We start from the raw sequence: 21,274 nt of genomic DNA on the forward strand, positions 1-21,274 counted from the left end.
ATATGTATTATATACATATACATTATATACGTATATGTATACATTATATGTATTATATACATATACATTATATACGTATATGTATACATTATATGTATTATATACATATACATATACATCCATTTTTAAATTATGTAAAATATATATAACATAAATTTACTATTTTAACCATTTTAAATGTACACCTCAATGGCATTAACTACATTCATACTGTGTGATCATCAACACCATCCACCTCCACAACTTTTTTCATTTTGCAGAACTAAAACTTTATACCCATTAAACAATAACTCCCCATATCCTGCTTTTCCCAGCTTCTGAAACCACCATTTTACTTTCTGTCTGTATGAGTCTGACTACTCCAAGTACCTCATATGAATGGAGTCATACAGTATTTATCCTTTTGTGACTGGCTTATTTCACTTAACACAGTGTCTTCAAGTTTTGTCCATGTTGTAGCATGTGTCAGCATTTCCTTCCTTAGGCTGACTAAAACTCTATTTTATGTATATACCACATTTTGTTTGTCTACTTTTCTATCAATGGGCATTTGGATTGCTTCCATCTTTTGGCTATTGTGAATAATGCTGCTATGAATTAAATGTACAAATCTCTATTTGTGTCCTTGCTTTCAATTATTTTGAGTATATACCCAGAAATGGACTTGCTGGATCATATAGTAATCTATTTTTAATTTTTTGAGGAACCACCATGTTGTTTTCCATAGAGGCTGCACCATTTTACATTCCTACCAATAGTACAAAAGGCCTATTTTACAATTTTTAAAAATCAGGTTCCCAGACTCTGAACCTAATCTCTTGGTTTCAAATTCATAGAGTAAGTGGAGAATAATAGATAGCAATCTCTCCATTTCTTGTCCTTGTCTCTTTTGAGTTTCTAGTTCACCTGCATCAGCCCACATCTATATTTACTATCGTCTGATAAATGGAGGTATTTAGTTCTTTCTAAGGCTGATCTCCCCACCTGTTCTTTGGACCAAGGACACTGTTCTGTCAATAGTCTTCTCTTTTCTTGTTTGCTTTTCCTAATAACGTCTTCATTTCCTCCACTGTCTTTCCCTACCGGGAATATACACTTTTTTTTTTTTCAGTTTTGCCCGTCTGAAAAAATGACAGCCTTTCTGTATCTTAAGACCTCTTCTATTGCCCTAATTATCTTCCTTTCACAGCTAACTGGCTTGAAGTAGTAGTCTATATTGAAATTTCCATTTTTTCGTCTTATTTTCAACTTTCTTCTAAATGGTTTTTCTTTCCACCAATGAACCTTCTAAACTTTGCCAATAAACAATTGTTGAAGTTGATACACTCTTTCCAGCATTTATCTTACTGTATGGCTTGTGCCACTTGTTGACTATTCCCTTTTGTTCTGATCCCTGGACTCCTGTGACCCTGTGATACCAATTTCTAATTTTTCCCCCTTAGTTTTCCTTATCTCTTACTGTTAGCTTCGTAGGAGCATTTATACCCGAGTTCTAAATCTTGGGTGCTTCTTATTTTATATTCTTTATCTGAGCAATTATATCTCCGCTTATGAACTTAACTGCTCCCCAGCTGACAATAACTTTCAGGTATATATGTACAGCCAGAACCCTTTCCTGAGCTCAAGGTTTTGATTTCTAATGGCACGTTGGACATATATGCCTAGTTATTCCACAAGCACCTCAAATTTAGCATGCCCCAAACTTTAAACCTCCACAAACCTGCTTTTCTTCTGTACATCTTCTCTCCTTTGTTCAGGGATAAGTATGGAATTTAGCATGTATTCTTTCTTTTCCCTATTCCTACCCTGTTTTTTTTTCACACACAAACAACCAACTTTTCATACAAAGCCTTTGTGTAGCAGATTTTACAGAAAGTTCAGAGAAATTAAGAAATAGATGGGGTTGCATTGCTGACCCATAAGCAAATAGAATTGAATAATATTCATCCTGTTGTTTGTTGTTATTGATAATGATGTTTTAAGTAGGCCCCATGCCCAGTGTGGAGCCCAACGCGGGGCTCAAACTCATGATCCTGAGATCAAGACTTGAGCTGAGATCAAGAGTCAGACCCTTCCTCACTTCTAATCAGGCTTGCAGTCTTGTCCACCTGTCTCAGTGCCTCTTCATTCTTACTGTATCTTAGTTGAAGCCCTCTTTACCCTTCTCAGGTAAAATATTTTAATAGATCATAATATCTCTAGCGTACTTGTTTCCAGTCCATCTTCCACTCTGCATGTATGGATTTAGCAATTAGACCATCTTGGCTAATCAGGACTGGTAGGGCAAAAGCCTGCAAGCAGTGGGTCAGAGAGTGAATAAGTTGAGAATATGGAACAATGATGGTATACTATTCTTTAGAGATTTGACCAAGAACAGAAAAAGAAAGAGTACAGTGTACTAAAGGAGAGATCTGATAGTATTTGCAGAATATTGTTGGAGTGGAACAGTTTGGAAAATATGGAAGAAAGTTCAAATTAATGTAAAGAACAAATATCTGTATAGATAGAGAATGGATGAAGAATACAGGGAAATGATTAGCTTTGAAGAGTAGAAGAAATTTTTTTTTGTGCTGAGCCTAGAATGCGAGGATAGGTACAAATATAAATTTATCATATAGAAAAGAAATTAAAGGCGTTCTCATGATTTCTTTTTTTCTAGTTAGTATGAGGAAATGTCATATGTTAAGGAATACAAGAGCATATAGGGACACATTCAAACAATGCAATGAAATGTTGCTTATATAGGATATGCATATATATATAAAGGATGCATTCAATAATTCTATAATGTGGTAAGGACTCAGCTGTGATTATATGACACCAGTTTACAAGGCTGCAAGGTTTCTCCTAGTTGTTCTCAGGAGTTCACATATAGGAGCCAATAAAATAGTCATATTGCTCTGTGGTTGGAGATTATTAGCATGGGTGTGGGGAAGTAGAAGATGGTGAAGTCATTAGGGTGCTGGCAATGGAAAGGTTGAAATAATAAAACCTCTAGGCTGCATAAGTTTAGAAGACAGTCATATTCCTGAGGGTGATGGACTGAGAGAAAATTGAGAAAATCGAGATCTAAGCTTGTCATAACTTTGAAGAATAGGGTTAGTGTGAGAGTTGGAAAGATGGGAATCTGTAATGAGAGATGATAATTATGTATTACAAGTACTTGTTTGTATGTCTTCTAGCTCCTAGAGTACATGAATAATGCTTTATTAACGTTTAGCTCCCCTGCACCTAGCACAGAGTATGGGACATAGTAGTGCATAGAAATGAAGGAATAAAATAAGGGTTGTCCTGGATTTACCCCTGATTCTGCCCGCCTAGATAACCAGAGTAGTACTTTTGTTAACTCTGGGACTATTGCTTGTAAACAGCCTGAGAGGTGTTTGAAGCATATTAAGCATAAGGAAAGGCAGCTTAGTGTAGCATTCAGAATATAGGCTGTGCTGGCCCAAATCCTCTGTTTAAATCTGGGTTCTAACACTTAATGCCTGTGTAAGTTTAGACAAATTACTTGATTTCTTTGTCTCAGTCCCTTCAACTGAGAAATAGGGCTTATAATAGTACAAGCATACATCACAGAATTGTCATAACTGGAAGAAATTAGCATTTGTAAAGAGCTTAAAACAGTGGCTACCACATGGAGATGCTATAGAAGCATTATTAAATAAATAAAATATTTAGGGTGTTGAAGCCACTCAAATTAAGAAAGCTCCATGATCGTTAGGTTTGGTGTTGGATTCAGTTGAGTGTTTCTCAGTGAAAGAGGGCCAATCCAACTAAATTTACCAAAATTCCCTTCATCTTTTTCCTGCTTATTCCAAACTTAGTCTCTTCCCCAGTCTTATTCCCAGCTTCTTATAACCATAAGAGAGGCTTAGCTCTTTAGTATTTTAGTAGGACCTATCAGATGGCAATATAATTCTAATTAATTACTCTGGCTACAAAACAAACTTAAACCTTTAAAAATTGTCAGTCTTTTGAGAAAATTGAACAAATTAATTGGAATTAAAATACACAAGGAAAAAATCCTGAAAATAGAATAGGCGGATTTACCTGGCAGGCATCCACACTTCCTTCCAGGAACCCAGCACACAACATTCCAGGTGTGATCACACCACCATATACCTCTTCACTGTTGCAGGTTTTATTATCTATAATCTTCACTAATCCTTTTTGGAGTATATTAGGACTTGTTCCTAAAGGAAGAAAAGTGTATACTTTTTGCTGAAGTCAATATTAGTATCTCTGGCTAAGTTTATTTGTACTACTGTATACAATTTCCAAGTCAATGTAAAACTTATGTTTTAATTAAGCTTTTGTCTCCCTTCTTAGTAACAAAGTAGTAATGCAATGAACATACCAAGCTATTGTTAAAAATGACCACATTTAGGGGCGTCTGGGTAGCTTAGTTAGTTGAACATCCGACTTTAGCTCAGGTCATGATCTCATGATTCCTGGGTTTGAGCCCCGCATCAGGCTCTATGCTGACAGCTCAGGGCCTGGAACCTGCTTTGGATTCTGGGTCTCCCTCTCTGTCTGTGCCCCTCCTTGGTTTGAACTCTCTCTCTCTCTCAAAAATAAACATTAAAAAATGACCATATTTGAAATACTTAGTGTGTTCATCCATGTGTAATGGGATTTTTTTCCCTTTTGAATTGTTTCGGAATTTTATATTTATTACTTGTATGCGTTAGAAAACAAAATGAAAAATTCAAATTCCAAAACTTATATTTTATAATCATTTTAAGATTTTCTGCTGTTACTGTAATTCTGAACCTCAAAATTAATTTTAGATTTATTTTTTCTGCTTTCCAATGCATTTATGAACATAAATAGCCACTAAATCTTTACATAACTACAGTCATGGGAATGCACATATTTAAATGATCTTTGCTCAAGTATTGCCTTTTCACATAGAGCTATTCATTTCTCCCCGTCAAAAATACCCAAACCTCTGTAGTCTTGTTTGTTTGTTTGTTTTGCTTTGGTACTTACCTGCATAAAACATGCTGTGTAATCTACTTATTTATTGTATTTTATGGTTATTGTCTTCTTTTACTAAAAATATAAGCTTTTGAGGGCAGGAATATTTGCCTATTTTATAGATTTATATATCCAAGCCACCTAGACCAGTATTTGGCATAAAGGTGGTAATCAAGATAAATATTTATTGAATAATGAATGAAGAAAATGGAAGAAAATGAATTACTTATTCAATAATGCATTTCTATTAAAACTACCATTGTTAAGGGCAATTATGGTAAAAGCTCTAGGAAATTGTAGTTTCCATATGAATGTGGTTGAAGATAAATTTTCAATCCATTGCACATTATCCTCTTCAAAATGATCCAGAGAAAATCTATCTCAGGTTTAGTTGTGATTCAGAGTATTTTTTTTTAACTCCTAGAGCTCAAACCATGTAATGGAAGAAGGTTAGGAACTCACCATCAGACTTTAATGTTCCCCATCCAGTGACCACCACATTTGAATTGGGTGGGAATGTGTAAGTAGCTTCCGGGAGACATGCTCTTCGGATGTTGCTTGTGTATAATACTGGCGAGGACAGATGCACAACAGCTATGTCATTATCGTGTGCGGGGTAATGATAGTTTTCATGAATTATAATATCCTTGATACTTCGCTTTGTTTGTGGATCACTTAAAAGAAGACCAAAACTAACATTCCATTCTTTGGGATCCCTGGCCCTAAAGAAATAGATTTATTTATTAAAAGTCCTATATTTCAGAGTTGCAGGAATTAACATCTTATATGTTTTAAAACAATTAGATATGTATTGAATACCTTAGTGCATTTAACATATAAAAGTAAAGCTATGTGTAAGAGAAAAATAATAACATGAATAGACTTTGAATAATGCAATAAGCTATATTTTATTTTTTTAATAAGATATATTTTAAGAGATAAGCCATGGAAACTACCTTTTATCTCTCCAGAAAGACTCAAGGATATTTAGAAAGCTAAATATGATAAGACAAGATCGTAAGATTAAATAAAAAATGGGCAAGATTATGGTACAGAGTAAACTTATGGAAATTAAGGAAATAGAAGAAATCCTCTTTTATAATATTTAAAAACTATAAATAGGAAGATACTTATGACTTTTACTATTATTTGTTAATCAAGGGTTTATCTATTAAGCACTGAAAAATAGTGTTGCTGGAACATATTCAAAATCTCAAGTTTAAGAGGGATTTTTATTTACAAATAAAACCAATAAGTGCTACATAAAGCCAATAGAAATTAGTAAAATTAAACATCAAACAAAAGGGTAAAAACAAAGCAAACTTTTGGTGTAATAATGTATCCTTTAAAGAAATAATAATTTCAAATAGGGCTATAATATATATTGGAGGATGCAGGATGAATTCAAATACTTATGATTAAATAAATAAGACCAAATGAAATAATGATGAGAAAGAAATAGAAGAATAGTGTTCAGTTTAGGATTTATAGTTTCTTTATAAAATGAATTAAGTATAGCTTAGTGATTCTCAACTGAGGGAAAGTCAGTTTGGTAATAACTGGAGACATTTTTGGTTTTCAGTCCTGGGGGGATGCTACGGGCATTTGGTGGGTGGGAACCAGGGATGCTGCTAAATATTCTATAATGCACAGGATACCCCTCACCCAAAAACTAAGAATCATTTGGACCAAATATAATAGTGCCACTGTTGACAATTCCTGCTCTACCCTGAATATATCTTTTTTTAAAAACTGATAATTCATTGAGAAATTTTGAGAGTATACTTCACAGTATTGAATAGTTGGAGGCATAGTTGTATAATCTATGTTCTTAAAAGATATGTATCTCAGACTTTCAGGTGCATGAGTGGCTTTGAGCCTTTATGTAGTCCAGAGCTTACTTTATGAAACAGTGAGCAGCAGTGACAAGCCAGCTGTTACTAATCAGAGTGGCTCCACACCGGTGGACACTGTTCTGTTGAAGGCTAGCTTGCCAAGGCCATTCCCCTTCTTGGGCATCCTTGCCCCCTGCTATCTTGTTGCCAGAAGGAGTTATTGTTCGTTGTCCACAACCTGCTCAAAAGGAGTTAGTTAGCATATAATGATACTGATATTGCTTTTGCATGCATTGCTATAGTTAACAAACTCTTGTAATACACGTCACTATTAACTGTTAACTGAGGAAAAGCCCATAGTCTTGGAGAAGTTAGGACTAACTGCTGATATGAGAGTTTTTGAGAATTCACCCAAAATAGATTGACATTTTCACCTGCCCATCCTCATTAGTCACATAACTCTCTGTGTCTGTATGACCTTGCTATGATCTGTTATAAGAAGCATATAAAATGAAGTGTTTGAATTTAGAAGATAATAATTGATAACCAGTTACTAGGTTGTATATGAAAATGTGTGGCTTGTAATTTTGTGAGCAGTTGTTTAACACAGTGATTGCTCTGAAACATTTATAAGAAAGAGTGAATGGCTACAAATGCCAATGGATAGTGACAAGAGATAGAGTAGACAGAAATGTGTTAGTGTTTAAGTTACAATACATAACATCTGGCCTAAAGGAATAACACATGAAGATAGCCAACCCTTTCTCAAAGTAAAATGCTTCTCTGAAACAGGACTATGCTCTAGTGTCAATTTAGATCCAGAGAAACTGCTGGACTCTTTAAGTCTTTAAAGCAAATTTGCAGTAATAGTACAACTTCACTATTATTGTGTCTCTCTCTGATTCTCTTGACTAAGTCATGTTACTCCAGCTAAAGCACTGAGCTTGTTCCTTAACAGTTTATTGTATCTTTTACTAGAGATTGTCAGCCTTATTAAATGTTTTAGAGGGCAGGAACCATATATTTTAAAATATATACATATTTCTAGAACCTATCACAGAGAACCTATAACCTATGAGGTGCTCAACAAATGTATATAGAAATGAAGTCCATATCATATAACCCATAAGACATCTTGAAATAAAAATGATATTTGACTGCAGGACCCATTTTTGTAATGGGTATGTTCCTAACACTTAGAGTGAGAAAAACTTGCCATAATCAGTGCAATGGGCATAGATGAAAGCAGTGGTTCTTAATCAGGGACAATTTTGCACTCCACTCCTAATCCCAGGAGAAATTTGGCAATATCTGGAGATATTTTTGGTTGTCATAATTGGGGTGGAGGATGCACTACTGGTATTTATTGGTAGAGGTTGGGGATGCTGCTAAAAATGTAGAAGGCACAGGACTGTCCCTGAAACAAACAAATTGGCCTACAGTGTTAATAGTGTTAAGGTTAAGCAACTCTGAATTAGAGAAAGGTATTTGTATCATGAACAAGAACATTTAAATTAATTGGAAAGGTTAGATGGTCAACTGCTTCACAGAAATGTGTTAAGATGTGTCTTGAGATATTCTTTCCTGAAGGTGGAAAGGCACCAGAAACACAGCGGAGGGACATACAGGCTTAAAAAGATCTTCACTAACCCTCTGAAGTCCTTAAATTTGTATATTGATTCTGATTCTAGATTGTTTTCTTTGATGCAGTCTAAACCTCAGGTTGTTAAGGCATCCTTTTCATAAAACCACTTAGCTGAAGCAGAGCCTTTGTGGTTTTTATTTTTGAATGAGCTTTCATATTGACCCACTGACTATAACTCCCTTTTCTTTTCCTTTCTTTCCACTCCCTTATCATGGAATCTACAGAGGATAAAACAAATAACTCAGAACCCAAAGGTATAATGGTTCTTCCCTATCCTCCCTTCCATTTGGACAACTCCTAAAGGAAGTTGGCCTTTACTGAACTTCCTTCAGAGGAATATAAAAACAAAGATGCTTCTCTGTGGGCTTGGAGAACCTCCCCTGTGTGACTCCACTTTCTTGTTTGTGCATTTGTTCAGAACTGTAGCCTAATTTATACTTGTCCATTAATTTCTGTCCTGAATTCCCATTTACTCATGGTTGTTGTGTCTGTTAAGCTTCTGGCTGCCACCTCTGCAGCATTACCTTGTTATTACCTCTGCTGAAATCTTACATGACACCTTGGAGCTTTTGTTATATCAAGTCACAGGGTAAACTTCAAGAATTTAAGGAATATAATGGAGACTTGATGGCTGATACTTTCAGAAACATCAAAGAATCTACCAAGCTCTTACAGCCTCCCTACCCTGGTAACTTGCATCCCATTTATGACTGTATTTTAACATACTTTGTCATGTACCAAACTCTATTCTTTCTTCAACCCTGTTTGATTTTTCTTGCCTCCCTCCCCCCCCCTTACTTTTTATTTAAAATATAATTAAAACCTCAGATAGGTCAAATCAAATTCAGAATGCTGATCTGTATGGTTGCTTAGTCTTCTGGCTAGAGAGAATACAAATTGGCCAGTCTCTTTCCTACTACTGTTTTTATTCCTGTCTTGTATACCCCTTTTCTATCAACCTGACAAATTTTTAATTGTGGATTTTGATTGTATCAGTACGAAATTTTTTAATTGGAATAATTGACTTTAAAATGTCTTAAATTTTTTTTTTTTTTTTTAGAGAGAGAGAGTGGGAGTTGGGCAGGGAGGCAGAGGAGAGAAAGAGAGAATCTTAAACAGGCTTCATGCTTAGTGCAGAGCCCAACATGGGATTTGATGCAGGGCTCGATCCTACATCCCTGGGATGATGACCTGAGCCAAAATTGAGTTGGGTGTTCAACTGAGCCACCCAGGGACGCCTAAAATGTCTTATTAAGTTCCTTGAGGGTTGTTCAGTAAAAATATGTCAGAAAGAAAAATAATCCAATACAGCTTTGTGTTTAAGTTTTGCCCAGGTTGCTCAGAAATAACTATGCTGTGACTGAAAGGTAGTAAGGACCAATGACGTTGGTGTTGCTTGGCTCTGGAGGCTGATTTCCAGCTGCCAGAATTAGTCTCATTGCCCAGGTAAGAGCAGTGCTCCTCTGACAGCCTGCTACAAGTTCTGGCAACCCTGTGGATCAGATTTCCCTGGGCAGTGGTTGGGAGAAGAGAAGCAGAATGCCTTGGCCAGCAAGGGAGCTGCCTGCATATAAGTCTCAACACACTGAACTTGGCTTGTATCATCAGAATTCCACAGAGAGTTCCTAGGCCTGAAGTTTTTATAGGCAGAATAAAAAATACAGATAGCTGAAATCTACTGAGTGCTTATTATGAACTGTACACTTTTGTAAGTACTTTACTTGTGCTGCCTTCTTTTATCATCACAATGGCTTGGAACTGAAGGTTTGAGAAATTAAATAACCTGTGTAAATTCACCCAGTTGGTAAGTGTATGATCTGGGGCTCAACACTGATGTGTAGCTGGTTTTAGATCCTAAGTTTTTAATTATCACTGCTTGTCCCTAGATACCCTCTGCCATTATGGCATGTAATAATGTCTTCCTCATTTAAAATCCATGGTATCAGTCAATTTAAGATCAACCACAGTCATCCTTTTACAAGTTTCTGAAAGCAGGCTTCCCTTACATCTTTATGTACACTGTATTGACTGTCAAGTGAAGTTCTTTTTTGCCATCCAAGGAATTAAATTTCATTAGAAAATAACTCTTTGTCAATGAACTTACAGGTATTGAGAAGATTTTCTGCTGTTGGCATTTCAATGTCTAAAAGTCAAAGAAAAAGAAAAAAATATTTACATTTCTGAACATTTTAAAATATTAATTAATAATAATTATTTTGTTTTGGGGAACACATTATTCTGTAAACAATCATTTTGTTCAGTTTTGACTATATGCTTTCTATGTTCATGGATTAGCATAGAGAGAAATAAAATCTTAGTATTCATTCCTCTGTTTCTAAAGACTCTCAAGTTCCCCATTATAAGTTGAAAAAAAGGTCTGGGTCCTAAAAAGTACTAACATATATATAAAAATGGTGATCTTTCACTGTATCTTGATTCCAAGTCACCAGGTAACTGAATGTATTTAACATTAGTCTTTGTACCACTTTAAATACTCTTGGCCATATCTAAAATCAGCCACAATATGGTGACCGATTTCATACAGATTTGGATTCACTTTACTCAGGAGTAATTTGGCACATGCCCTTCTCAAGTTAGCACCTTAGCTTCTCACTTTCTGCCAGAAGGGGACTGCTGGACATTCCCAGATGGACAATAGGAAATGTAGGAGTTAACTCTGTAGGAGCTGGTGTAAGATGAGTGTCAATGGACAAATTCTTCCCCTGTTAGTCATTGGGGAGCACAGTTCTGATATATAATTCAGAAGATTCTATGGGATGGAGCTAGAGTTGCCCCTGATGTTGGAAATTCTCCCTCCTTATTTTATGCTTTTTGCCTTTTACTCTTTCTCAGATCAAATACCACATGTGAGTCTGTCTCAGGCTCTGCTTTTTGAGAAACCAGGCTTAGATACTGAAATAACCAGATAGCATAACAAATAATGGTAATAACTAGGAGAGACTATGCACATTATTTATGCAGTGCATTTTTTTTTTTTGGTGTGGAGTGCATTTTGGTATATTTTGATCCTTTTAAAATTAATACCCTTTGTGTGGTTTCAGTTATTCAGAACACTCAAGTATGCCAATTTGTTTTGGATAAAAAAATTAGTAATAAAGCGGATTTTTAATATTGTCTACTCATTCCTAGACATCTAGGGAATATTTCAGAATGAGATTTACAATAGATGATTTTGTTGTGGGCCCCAAATCTCTGCAGAACTGCAAACCTGTTTAATTCATGATGAAAGTATATGGGGAGAGGGTGAACAAGTGAATCACAATTATGCCCCAAATTTCAGATGTAGAGAATTATAAATATACTAGCCATTTCTACTTAAGGGTGTCTCTTCAAAAAATGAATCATCAGTTGCTCTCTAGGTTAAATACTATATATGCCAACGGAGGTTCATTTTTATTATGCTCTTGCATTTCTATAAATCCAGGAGGGAGTATCCATTTATATATGACAATTATAGTTACACACTCTTACATTAGGTTGCACAACAAATCAAGGGGACAAAAGAATTCTTTACCAGAAAGTCAACTTGTTTGAACAAAAAGGCAGGACCAATTCAACTGTCAGATGGACTGAGTAGGTATGAGCCGCACCCACTTAAACAGAAAGGTGGCTCATTTCCACCTAATCCTTCATAGCTGCCTTCCAGAAGCTAATTTTTATTGGACATGATACCTTTAGGGTTTCATTTTGAGCTTTGTGTGGTTAGTAAAATATATAAAACCATATCAAAAGTCTGGGAAATGATTATACTCCTGTAACTTGACCGGAAAAATGTTAAATGCTACACCTTATGAACTAATTATTTAGAAAACTCTACTATGTTCACAGAACTTTCTTCTTTCTTTGAGGTTTCTTTATTGATGTATGTCTTGCTAAAGGGGAGAAATGTTTTTGACTTATAATTTGCTTTTAATAGTTGTATTATACCAGAGCTTAATAGAGTAACTATTGCTTGGGTAGGTGAAAGACAGACAGGTACAATAAATGGGGGAAGTGATTTAAGCTGTCACTCCTTGGATTGAGTCACTGCTGTGGCTATTTGTGTTTGCTGTAAGTCTTTGGCTCACACTCAAAAGCTAGAACTCTTATGGATTTATGCTTGAATCAAGGAGTCAACTCTGTATCTTAAGGTACTCTGTTTACAATGTAACGTATAAAGGAAGTGACAACAAACAATGGCATTCCCCTTGCCAAAAGGAGATTCCATCAAAGGATAGGTAATAAGACAAAGCGGTTTTAAAAAGCAGCTCAGGAACTGTGTGCTGATTTTCTCCTATGGGCCAGGAATCAAAGACAATAGACATGGACCCTGTCCTCAATGAACTTGGAGTGTAGTGGAAGAGATATACAACTAAGTAGATAATTTAATATTATATGATTAGTGCTATGGCAGATTTGTGCATAGAAAATTGGATGCACCAAGAAAAGTCACTTAGTATCGAGGGGTAGCAGGGGAACTAGGAATAGCTGATGACAAACATTTTTTGGAAAGGAGTCAAGCTATTAAAAATAACTGGGGGCAAAAATAGCCATAATTCACTCATTATTGAACACTGAATTAGAAAAGATACCTAGGTGCTTTCTAAATGGGCTTTGAATCTACAATTATTTAATATTTGCTATCTTTCTGGAATTAGAAAGTAAGATATGCAAATTTGGATGTACTGGTAACAGTCTGATATCCAGTGAATATTTTCTTCCTTAAAAAATCTGAAACTTAATAATAATGAAAACTAAGCTATATGATTCTAAAGTATAAGGAAGAATTTTACAGTAGCAGTAGACACATTTATAATATAAATTTTCATAGATCCTGAGCTTTAACTCTACTCAGGTGAATTTATTTACTTTACCTGAGTCCAAATCAAATAAATTGATTAATCCTACTTTTCAGATAGTTTCCCTGGGGTTCTAGCATTAAAAATATAGAGGAGATTAACTGAATTCTGCTACAGAATGTATTTTATGGGATGTTTAAAAATTTTCATGTGTTAGGTCTGTGAAAACTTTAAAATTATAAATGGGCATGGATTTACTGAGCAAGGCAGCTACTAGAATTGTTTTATCACACAGGAATTGTCAACCTTGGAAGTTCATTCATAATAATTTCATCTCCTGCCCCTTAACTTCCCCCCCAAAAAGGAGTGTGAATAAGACCGGTCTGAATTAAAAGGCAAAGGAACAGAGTTGTGGACTTGGACTGTGGATGAACAAAAGCTGAATTCTTTACACACTGAAGGTTTTGATTAGTCATGTGGCTGCATACTTAACCTCAATAAATGCTTTTCTTTGTGTTTCTAATTAGACTGAAAATTATCTCTGTGGTTAGACATTATATATTTGTCATTCCTCAGAGTGATGTAGATTAGTTTTTTTACAGTACATATCTTCAATATGTCTGCCATTTTGACTCTGAAGATAACATTAAAAAATATTTTAAGAGTTAATTATAATAAATACATCTTTTAATAAAATCCTTTAATAAAATTAATAAACCTTTTAAAATTAATTAAATATTTAAAATTAATTAAACCTAATAACCAATTATATATGCAGGTAGTAGTTTTTAAGGTAGAAACTCACTCCATTTTTCTAATCTTAATGCATATTTCAAGAAATGTGAAAAATCCAAACTTATTTGGATCTTATTTGTGCTTCTTCTATACTTAGCCATTGTTGACTTTAAGCTTTGATAGTAGCACAAAAGACCACTGGTAATGAAGAGAGGACAAGACATGTGCTAGGGAGAATATTTAGACAGTTATGCTGGTAGAGTGAGCAATGGAAAATATAAGTGATAACATCTACCTTATGCTTTTGACATGACACACTTGTGTTTCTAAGGGGTCCTTTTGAGGACACACATTGGAGAGAAAGTTAATATTTAGGGTAGCACTTTCACTTTGGTTCTCCCTGGTACCTAGACATTTTGTGAAGGCCTGCATTTTGATGGCTTAGCTCTGGTACAACACCAAGCAGAGAATACTTCGTGGATTTCTTTCAGTTCATGTCTGTGGCTTTCTTTAAGACCTGTCTTGAAAGGTAGCTTCTCCAAGAAGTTTTTCTTTTCTTTTTCTTTCTTTATTTATTTTTGAGATGGAGGGTTGGGGGAGGGAGAGGGGGATTGAGAGTGGGGGACGGGCAGAAAGACAGGGAGACAGAGAATCCCAAGCAGGCTCTACACGGTCAGCACAGAGTTCCACTCAGGGCACGATCTCACAAAATGTGAGATCGTGACCTGAGCTGAAATCAAGAGTCAGACACTTAACCCATTGAGCCATCCAGGTGCCCCAAGAAGTTTTTCTTATTAACTCCCTCTTCTCATATGATTTCTTAGCTTTTGCTCTTGCCAATTTGCATATATTAGTTTTTGATGCAAAATAACCATCGCCTTGTAATATTTTATTCATGCTGAAAGAATTAAATTTTTTTCTCTGGAATTTATTTAAATTGCTTTTTTTCTTTAAGTTTTTAAAAATGTTTTATTTATTTTTGAGAAAGAGACAGACAGAGAATGAGTGGGGAGGGCCAGAGAAAGAGACGGAGACACAGAATCTGAAACAGGCTCCAGCTCTGAGCTGTCAGCACAGAGCCCGACGTGGGGCTTGAACTTGGGAACAACAAGAGCATGACCTAGGCTGAATTTGGATGCTTAACCAACTGAGCCACTCGAGTGTCCCTTAAGTTGCTTGTTTTAAACGTATTTTTCTACAGAAAAATAAATTATTCTGGAACTATATACTTTAAAAAAAAAAAACAAGAAAAATAAAAATATTGAGGCATTGGTTAATTGACCCAATGATAACCATAAGAGAATTTATAGATTTATTTTATGCAACACTGATGAGTAAATTTATGACAATTACATGGCTTTTGAAGTTGCACAAGTAACCTGTCATTAAACACAAACCACAACTATTCTCTTCTTACTCAGAACATATAGGACTCATGTTTTTCTTCAGAAATTCTACATAAGAGACAAGAATGTAGAAGGTACCAAGAATGGAAAAACTGGCTAGGAAAATATTTCTGAAATCTTTAAGTTTAAATTTCTTCCTGACCTGAGTTGACAGACTAAGTAAAGAAATTTCTTCCTTTTTAAAAAAAAGAGGTATTCATATTTTGAATGCCTTTTCTTGTCCTTTATTGATATTATTCCACATTATGAGCTTTAATGAAAGCTCTTGGAAGCACAACTTAATAATTTATCTGAATAATTAATCTGAAACCTGATCTGAAACTTAATAATAATGATAAAAAAGCTATATGATTCTAAAGTATAAGGAAGAATTTTACAGTAGCAGTAGATACATGTATCTACTAGTAGATCACTTTAAGGAGAAAAAACATTAAAACTGGCATCTAGTATATGGTACTTTCAGCTATTTAAAGTATATTGCATTAATAGAAGCAGGAAAGAGTCATATTTAATTCATCAGTAATATAAAAGAAGAATCAAAGTGGTTTTGCCTCATAGTTTTAGTATCTTTACAATTTTATATGAATGAATGCCAAAAGATTTTAACATCAAGAAAAAAATCTCAAATAACCTAGTTTTCCATCTCAAGGAACTGGAAGAAGAATGAAGTTACCAGGAGGAAAGAAATAACAAATATCAGAGAAGAAATAAGCGAAATAGAGACTAAAAGGACTATAGAAAAAATTGATGAAACTAAGAGCTGGTTCTTTGAAAAGATAAACAAATTTGAGAAACCTTTAATTAAACTCACCAGGAAAAAAAAAAGAGAGGATTCAAATAAATAAAATCAGAAGTAGAAAGAGACATTACACCTGATACCACAGAAATAGAGAATCATAAGAAGCTGCTATGAATAAATTATAATGCCAACAAATTTGACAACTTAGAAGGAATAGATACATTCCTGGAAATGTACAACCTGCCAAGACTGAACCATGAAGAAATAGAAAATCTGAACAGACTGATTACTGATAAGGTGATTGAATCAGTAATCAAAAAGCTCCCTAAAAAGTCCAGGACCAGATGGTTTCACTGGTGAATTCTATCAAACATTCACAGAGAAACTAATAGTAATCCTTTTCAGACTTTTCCAAAAAATGAAAGAGGAGGGAACACTTCCAAACTCATGTTATGAAGCCAGTATTACCTGATACCAAAATCAGAGATGTCATATGAAAAAATTTATTTTCCTGATGAATAAAGATGCAAAAATCCTCAATAAAATATTAGCAAACTGAATTCATCAATGCATTAAAAGATCAAGTGGAATTCATTCCATGGATGCAAGGATCTGCAAATCAATCAATGTGGGGTGGGGAGAGGTGGGCAAAATGGGTGAAGGGAGTCAAAAGGGGATTATTTTCCCGTTATAAAATAAATACGTCATGGGGATGTAAGGTACACCATGGTAACTTTAGTTCATATTGCATATTTGAAACTTCCTAAGAGAATAGAACTTAAAAGTTCTCATCACAAGAAAACATTTTTTCTTAATATGTATGGTGACAGATGTTAACTAAATTTATTGTGGTGTTCATTTGGCAATATATACAAATATTGAATCATTATGTTGTACACCTGAAATGAATGTAATGTCAATTATACCTCAATAAGAAAAGACTTTAGGTTGCTGGAATAGAAGATAAAATATTATTATTATATTTTAGTGGGAGTAACTCCATAGTGCTAGTTTTTCAGAGTCTTAAAAGATTGCCAGACTTCTCAAAGACATTTAAAAAAATTCATGCTATGACTCATTTAAAGCATATTTGTTACAACAGTAACTCAGAGAGTTAGGAATACGAGAGATAAAGAGCCAAATTCATCAGGACATCTAAGATCTAATTCCAAGAAATGTGTGTTTTCTAAATGTAATTTTAAAAAATCCAACATTTTATTATGATAAATAGCAGATTTAGATGCATTTGTAATAAATAATGTTTATGCTTTCCCTAATTTCCCCCAAAGGCAATATCTTACAAGATGTTATAAAGACAATATCTTCAAAGCTCTAGTACAATATCATATCCAGGATATTGACATTGATACTGTCAAAGTACAGCACATTTTGATCATCACAAGAATTTGTCATGTTACCCTTTTATAGTCATATCTACTTACTTCCATCCTATTCCTTCCTTAGTCCCTGGTAACCACTAATCTGTTCTCCTCTTCTATAATTTTATCATTTCAAGAATGTTCCATATATTCATGTAAATAGATTCATACAGTATGTACCTTTTCTGGATTGACTTCTTTTACTCAGTGTAACTCTAGAGATTCATCCAAGTTCTTCTTATTGCTAAGTAGTATTCCAGGGTATGATGTACCCAAATTTGTTTAACCCTTAACTTCTTGAAGAATATCTGGATTGTTTTAAGTTTTTGGCATTTAGGTATAAAGCTGGTATCAACATCATGTATAAGTTTTTATGGAAACACAATCATCTGTCCGGGATAATGCCTAGGAGTGCAATTAATGGGTTGTATGGCTGTTGTATGTTTAATTTTTTTTTAAACCAGATTATTTTCCAGAATGGATTTACACTTTACATTCTCATGAGTGCTATATGAATGATTCATTTTCTCCACATCTTTGCCAGCATTTGGTTTTGTCATCATTTAAAAAAAATTAGCCGTTTTCATAAAGATGTAGCAATATCTCACTGTAGTTTTTTTTGTTTTGTTTTTAAAAATTTATTTATTTTGAGAGAGAAAGAGAGGAAGAGAGAAAGAGAGAGAGCACACATGAGCAGGTGAGGGGCAGAAAGAGAGGGAGAGAATCCCAAGCAGGCTCCGTATTGTCAGCTCAATGCTGGTCTTGAACCCACAAACTGTAATATCATGACCTGAGCCAAAATCAAGAGTCAGATGTTTAACTGACTGAGTCACCCAGGCACCCCTCATTGTAATTTTAAGTTATATTTCTCTAATTGCTAATAATATCGAATGCATATTCATGTGCTTATTTCCCATGTGTATATTCTTTTTGGTTAAATGTCTCTTTGCGTCTTTTGCTGGTTTCTAAATTGACTGTTTTTTCACTGACTTTTGAGAGTTCTTTATATATTCTAGATACTAGTCCTTTGATAAGTGGTATGAAAATATTTTTTTTTCTGTCTGTAGCTTGTTTTTCATCCTTAATAGACTTTTGCAGAGCAAAAATTTTAATTTTGATGAAGTTTATCAATTTTCCTGTTTTTGGAACATGCTTTTGTTCCAAAGAACTCTACCTAGCCCTAGATACAAAAGATTTCTCCTACATTTTTTTTTCTAAAAAAGATAATCCTGTATATCAATTTGGGGACAATTGACATCTTTACTATGTTGAGTCTTTCAATCCATGAAGATGATTTTTCTCTTCATTTATTTACATCTTCTTTGATTTCTTTCATCAGTGCTGTGTAGTTTTCAGTATATAAATCCTGTATATATTTAATTAGAACCCAGGAAGGGTGGAAATAGAGGATCCCCATGTAGCTTTTGCTACCATGGGTTGGGGTAAAGCCATAGTTTTTTTCCTATGGTGTTTTGGCTGCAGCAGAGCAGTTATTGTTTAAAAGCATTCTATCTTGCTATATTGATGCTTTTCTGGTCTTTTGATTAACGAAAGCAAGCCTTCCCCACCCCCCAACCCCCTGCATTCTTGGGAGTTTTTGGATCACTGGCTTCTTCAGCTCCCATTTTAGAATGTATGAAGCAAACTTATGGGACTCGTTACCATGTTGTTGGGCCCTGAGGTCACCTCTCAGTCTGGGATCTTCTTAAGTTTGTTTTATATATAATATCTAGGAATTTTAGGTGTATTTAGTGGGGGGAATAGGGAAAAGTACATCTATTCCATCTTCCTAGATGGTAAATTCATGTATTCCATATGGCATATTTATAAAACTTTTTCTCATACCTTTTCATCTATTTTTTTTATAATCTCAAATTCTGACTCCTCTTTTTTTCTTCTTAATAAGTGAAAATATTCCCCCAAACTCTATCTTTGACTCTTCCTCTTTTCGTCTTTTTCAAAAATGAATGGATCTCAATGTACCCTACCAGAGTGCAGGTCTTTTTTTTTTTTTTTTTTCTTTTTTAAGTGGGCTTCATGCACAGTGTGGAGCTCAATGTGGGGCTTAAACTCACAACCTTGAGATTAAGACATGAGCTGAGATCAAGAGTCCAGACGCTTAACCAGTTAAGCCACCAGGTACCCCCAAAGTGGAACTCTCTCTCTCTCCTTTTTTTTTTTCTTTTCCCAAAATGGAGTTCTTTAACCTAAAACTCATCACTCTTAATTTTGATTATGTTATAACTCACTCAAGCTGGACATGAGTGCAGTGGCTAAAAAGGCTTAGGTTCTTGGGAAATGAAAGCAAACAAGCTAGGACAAATTTGAAGAGAGACAAGAGCATTAGTCTAGCTATATGTACAATTGGCCTTTTAGGATTATGTGAGGCAAATAGGCTGTCTGAAACCCGTTTCAAACTTAAGATTATTTGGGCTTGATGGTGATTGGAAGTGCACTTTGGGAATTTATATTAGAGTTTTCTAGAGAAATAGAAGTATTCATTCATTCATTCATTCATTCATCCATGCATTAGGAGGAATTGGCTCACAGGAAATTATGGAGGCTGAGAAGTCCTGTGACCTGCCATCTGCAAGCTGGACACCCACAAAAGCAGTGATGTAATTCCAGTTCAAATCCAATGGCCTGGGAAATAGACTTCCAATGGTGTAAATCCCAGAACAAGGGCAGGAGAAAACCAATATTCTAGCTCAAAGTCAGGCAGAGGGAGAGAGAATTTACCCTTTATCTTTTTATCCTATTCAGACCTTTAATAGGTTGGATTATGCTCATCCACATTGGGAAAGGCAATCAGATTTACTCAGTCCACCAATTCAAATGTTAATATTTTCTGGAAACATCCTCACAGGTATACCTAGAAATAATGTTTAACCAGATATCTAGGCATCCTCTGGTTCAGCAATGTTGCCACATAAAATTAATCATCATACAGATCTATCCCAACCTCAGATGGATGATGCTGGATATCAGTTAGGACATGTCTGTGTTCCAGGTGTGTCTAATACATAGTTGTGTTATTCAATATTGTATATTGCAAACTCTAAGCTCAAGGTTGAATTTTAAAATTACTTAAAGAAATATTATTTTAATTAAATATCTAGGGTTATTGGAAGACCTTTTGAAATACCATCAGAAATAATGCTCCACATTTCTCAGGAGACTTAGCAACATTTTCTCTGGAATAAAGTCAAGAATCAGGAAATGATGGTGTCTGATGAGCCAAAAGTTACATTAAAAAAATAACTCACTAGAACTTATATAATTAATTAAGGATATAATATAATATATTTATATTATAATTTAATTAATATAATTTATATTATAAATTAATAATTAATTATACAGATAATAAATTATAATTAATTAATTAATTAAATACCCTCATTCAAAGGCTATTTGCTTTTCTCCGGTCATAATCTGACAGTACATGAGATGGAGACCTGTGTCAGTTTCCATGCCTACAGTGTAGAGACTGCTTGGGATTCTTTCTTTCCCTCCCTCTCTGCCCCTCCCCTGCTCTCTCTCTCTCTCAAAACAAACAAACAAAGGCTATTTGCTTTTCTAATTTTTATGTATAAGTTACTGTGAAATATGTAAATAGATTTGGAGGAGTTAGAAGAAAGAACATAGAGTAAACAAGTGACATCAAGAACTCTGCTTGACATTGAAGTATGAGAAAGAAAATATAAAGAATAAATATGAGAGCTGAACACTTGGGATCATTTATTGAAGGCA

General features: G+C 34.7%; 1 protein-coding gene across 1 annotated transcript in view; it reads right to left on the bottom strand.

The window, feature by feature from the left end:
- The window catches only part of LOC125922355 (transmembrane protease serine 11C-like), a 51,279-nt gene that overhangs the window by 1,245 nt on the left and 28,760 nt on the right, over positions 1–21,274 (bottom strand). The window contains exons 6-9 of the mRNA XM_049630018.1: positions 10,568–10,606; positions 6,885–7,056; positions 5,446–5,705; positions 4,054–4,196 (exon numbers count right to left, since the gene is read on the bottom strand). Coding sequence (XP_049485975.1) covers positions 4,054–4,196; positions 5,446–5,705; positions 6,885–7,056; positions 10,568–10,606 — 614 coding nt within the window. The remainder of the gene's footprint in view (positions 1–4,053; positions 4,197–5,445; positions 5,706–6,884; positions 7,057–10,567; positions 10,607–21,274) is intronic.

Source organism: Panthera uncia, chromosome B1, assembly GCF_023721935.1.
Source record: "Panthera uncia isolate 11264 chromosome B1, Puncia_PCG_1.0, whole genome shotgun sequence".
Classification (NCBI taxonomy): domain Eukaryota; kingdom Metazoa; phylum Chordata; class Mammalia; order Carnivora; family Felidae; genus Panthera; species Panthera uncia.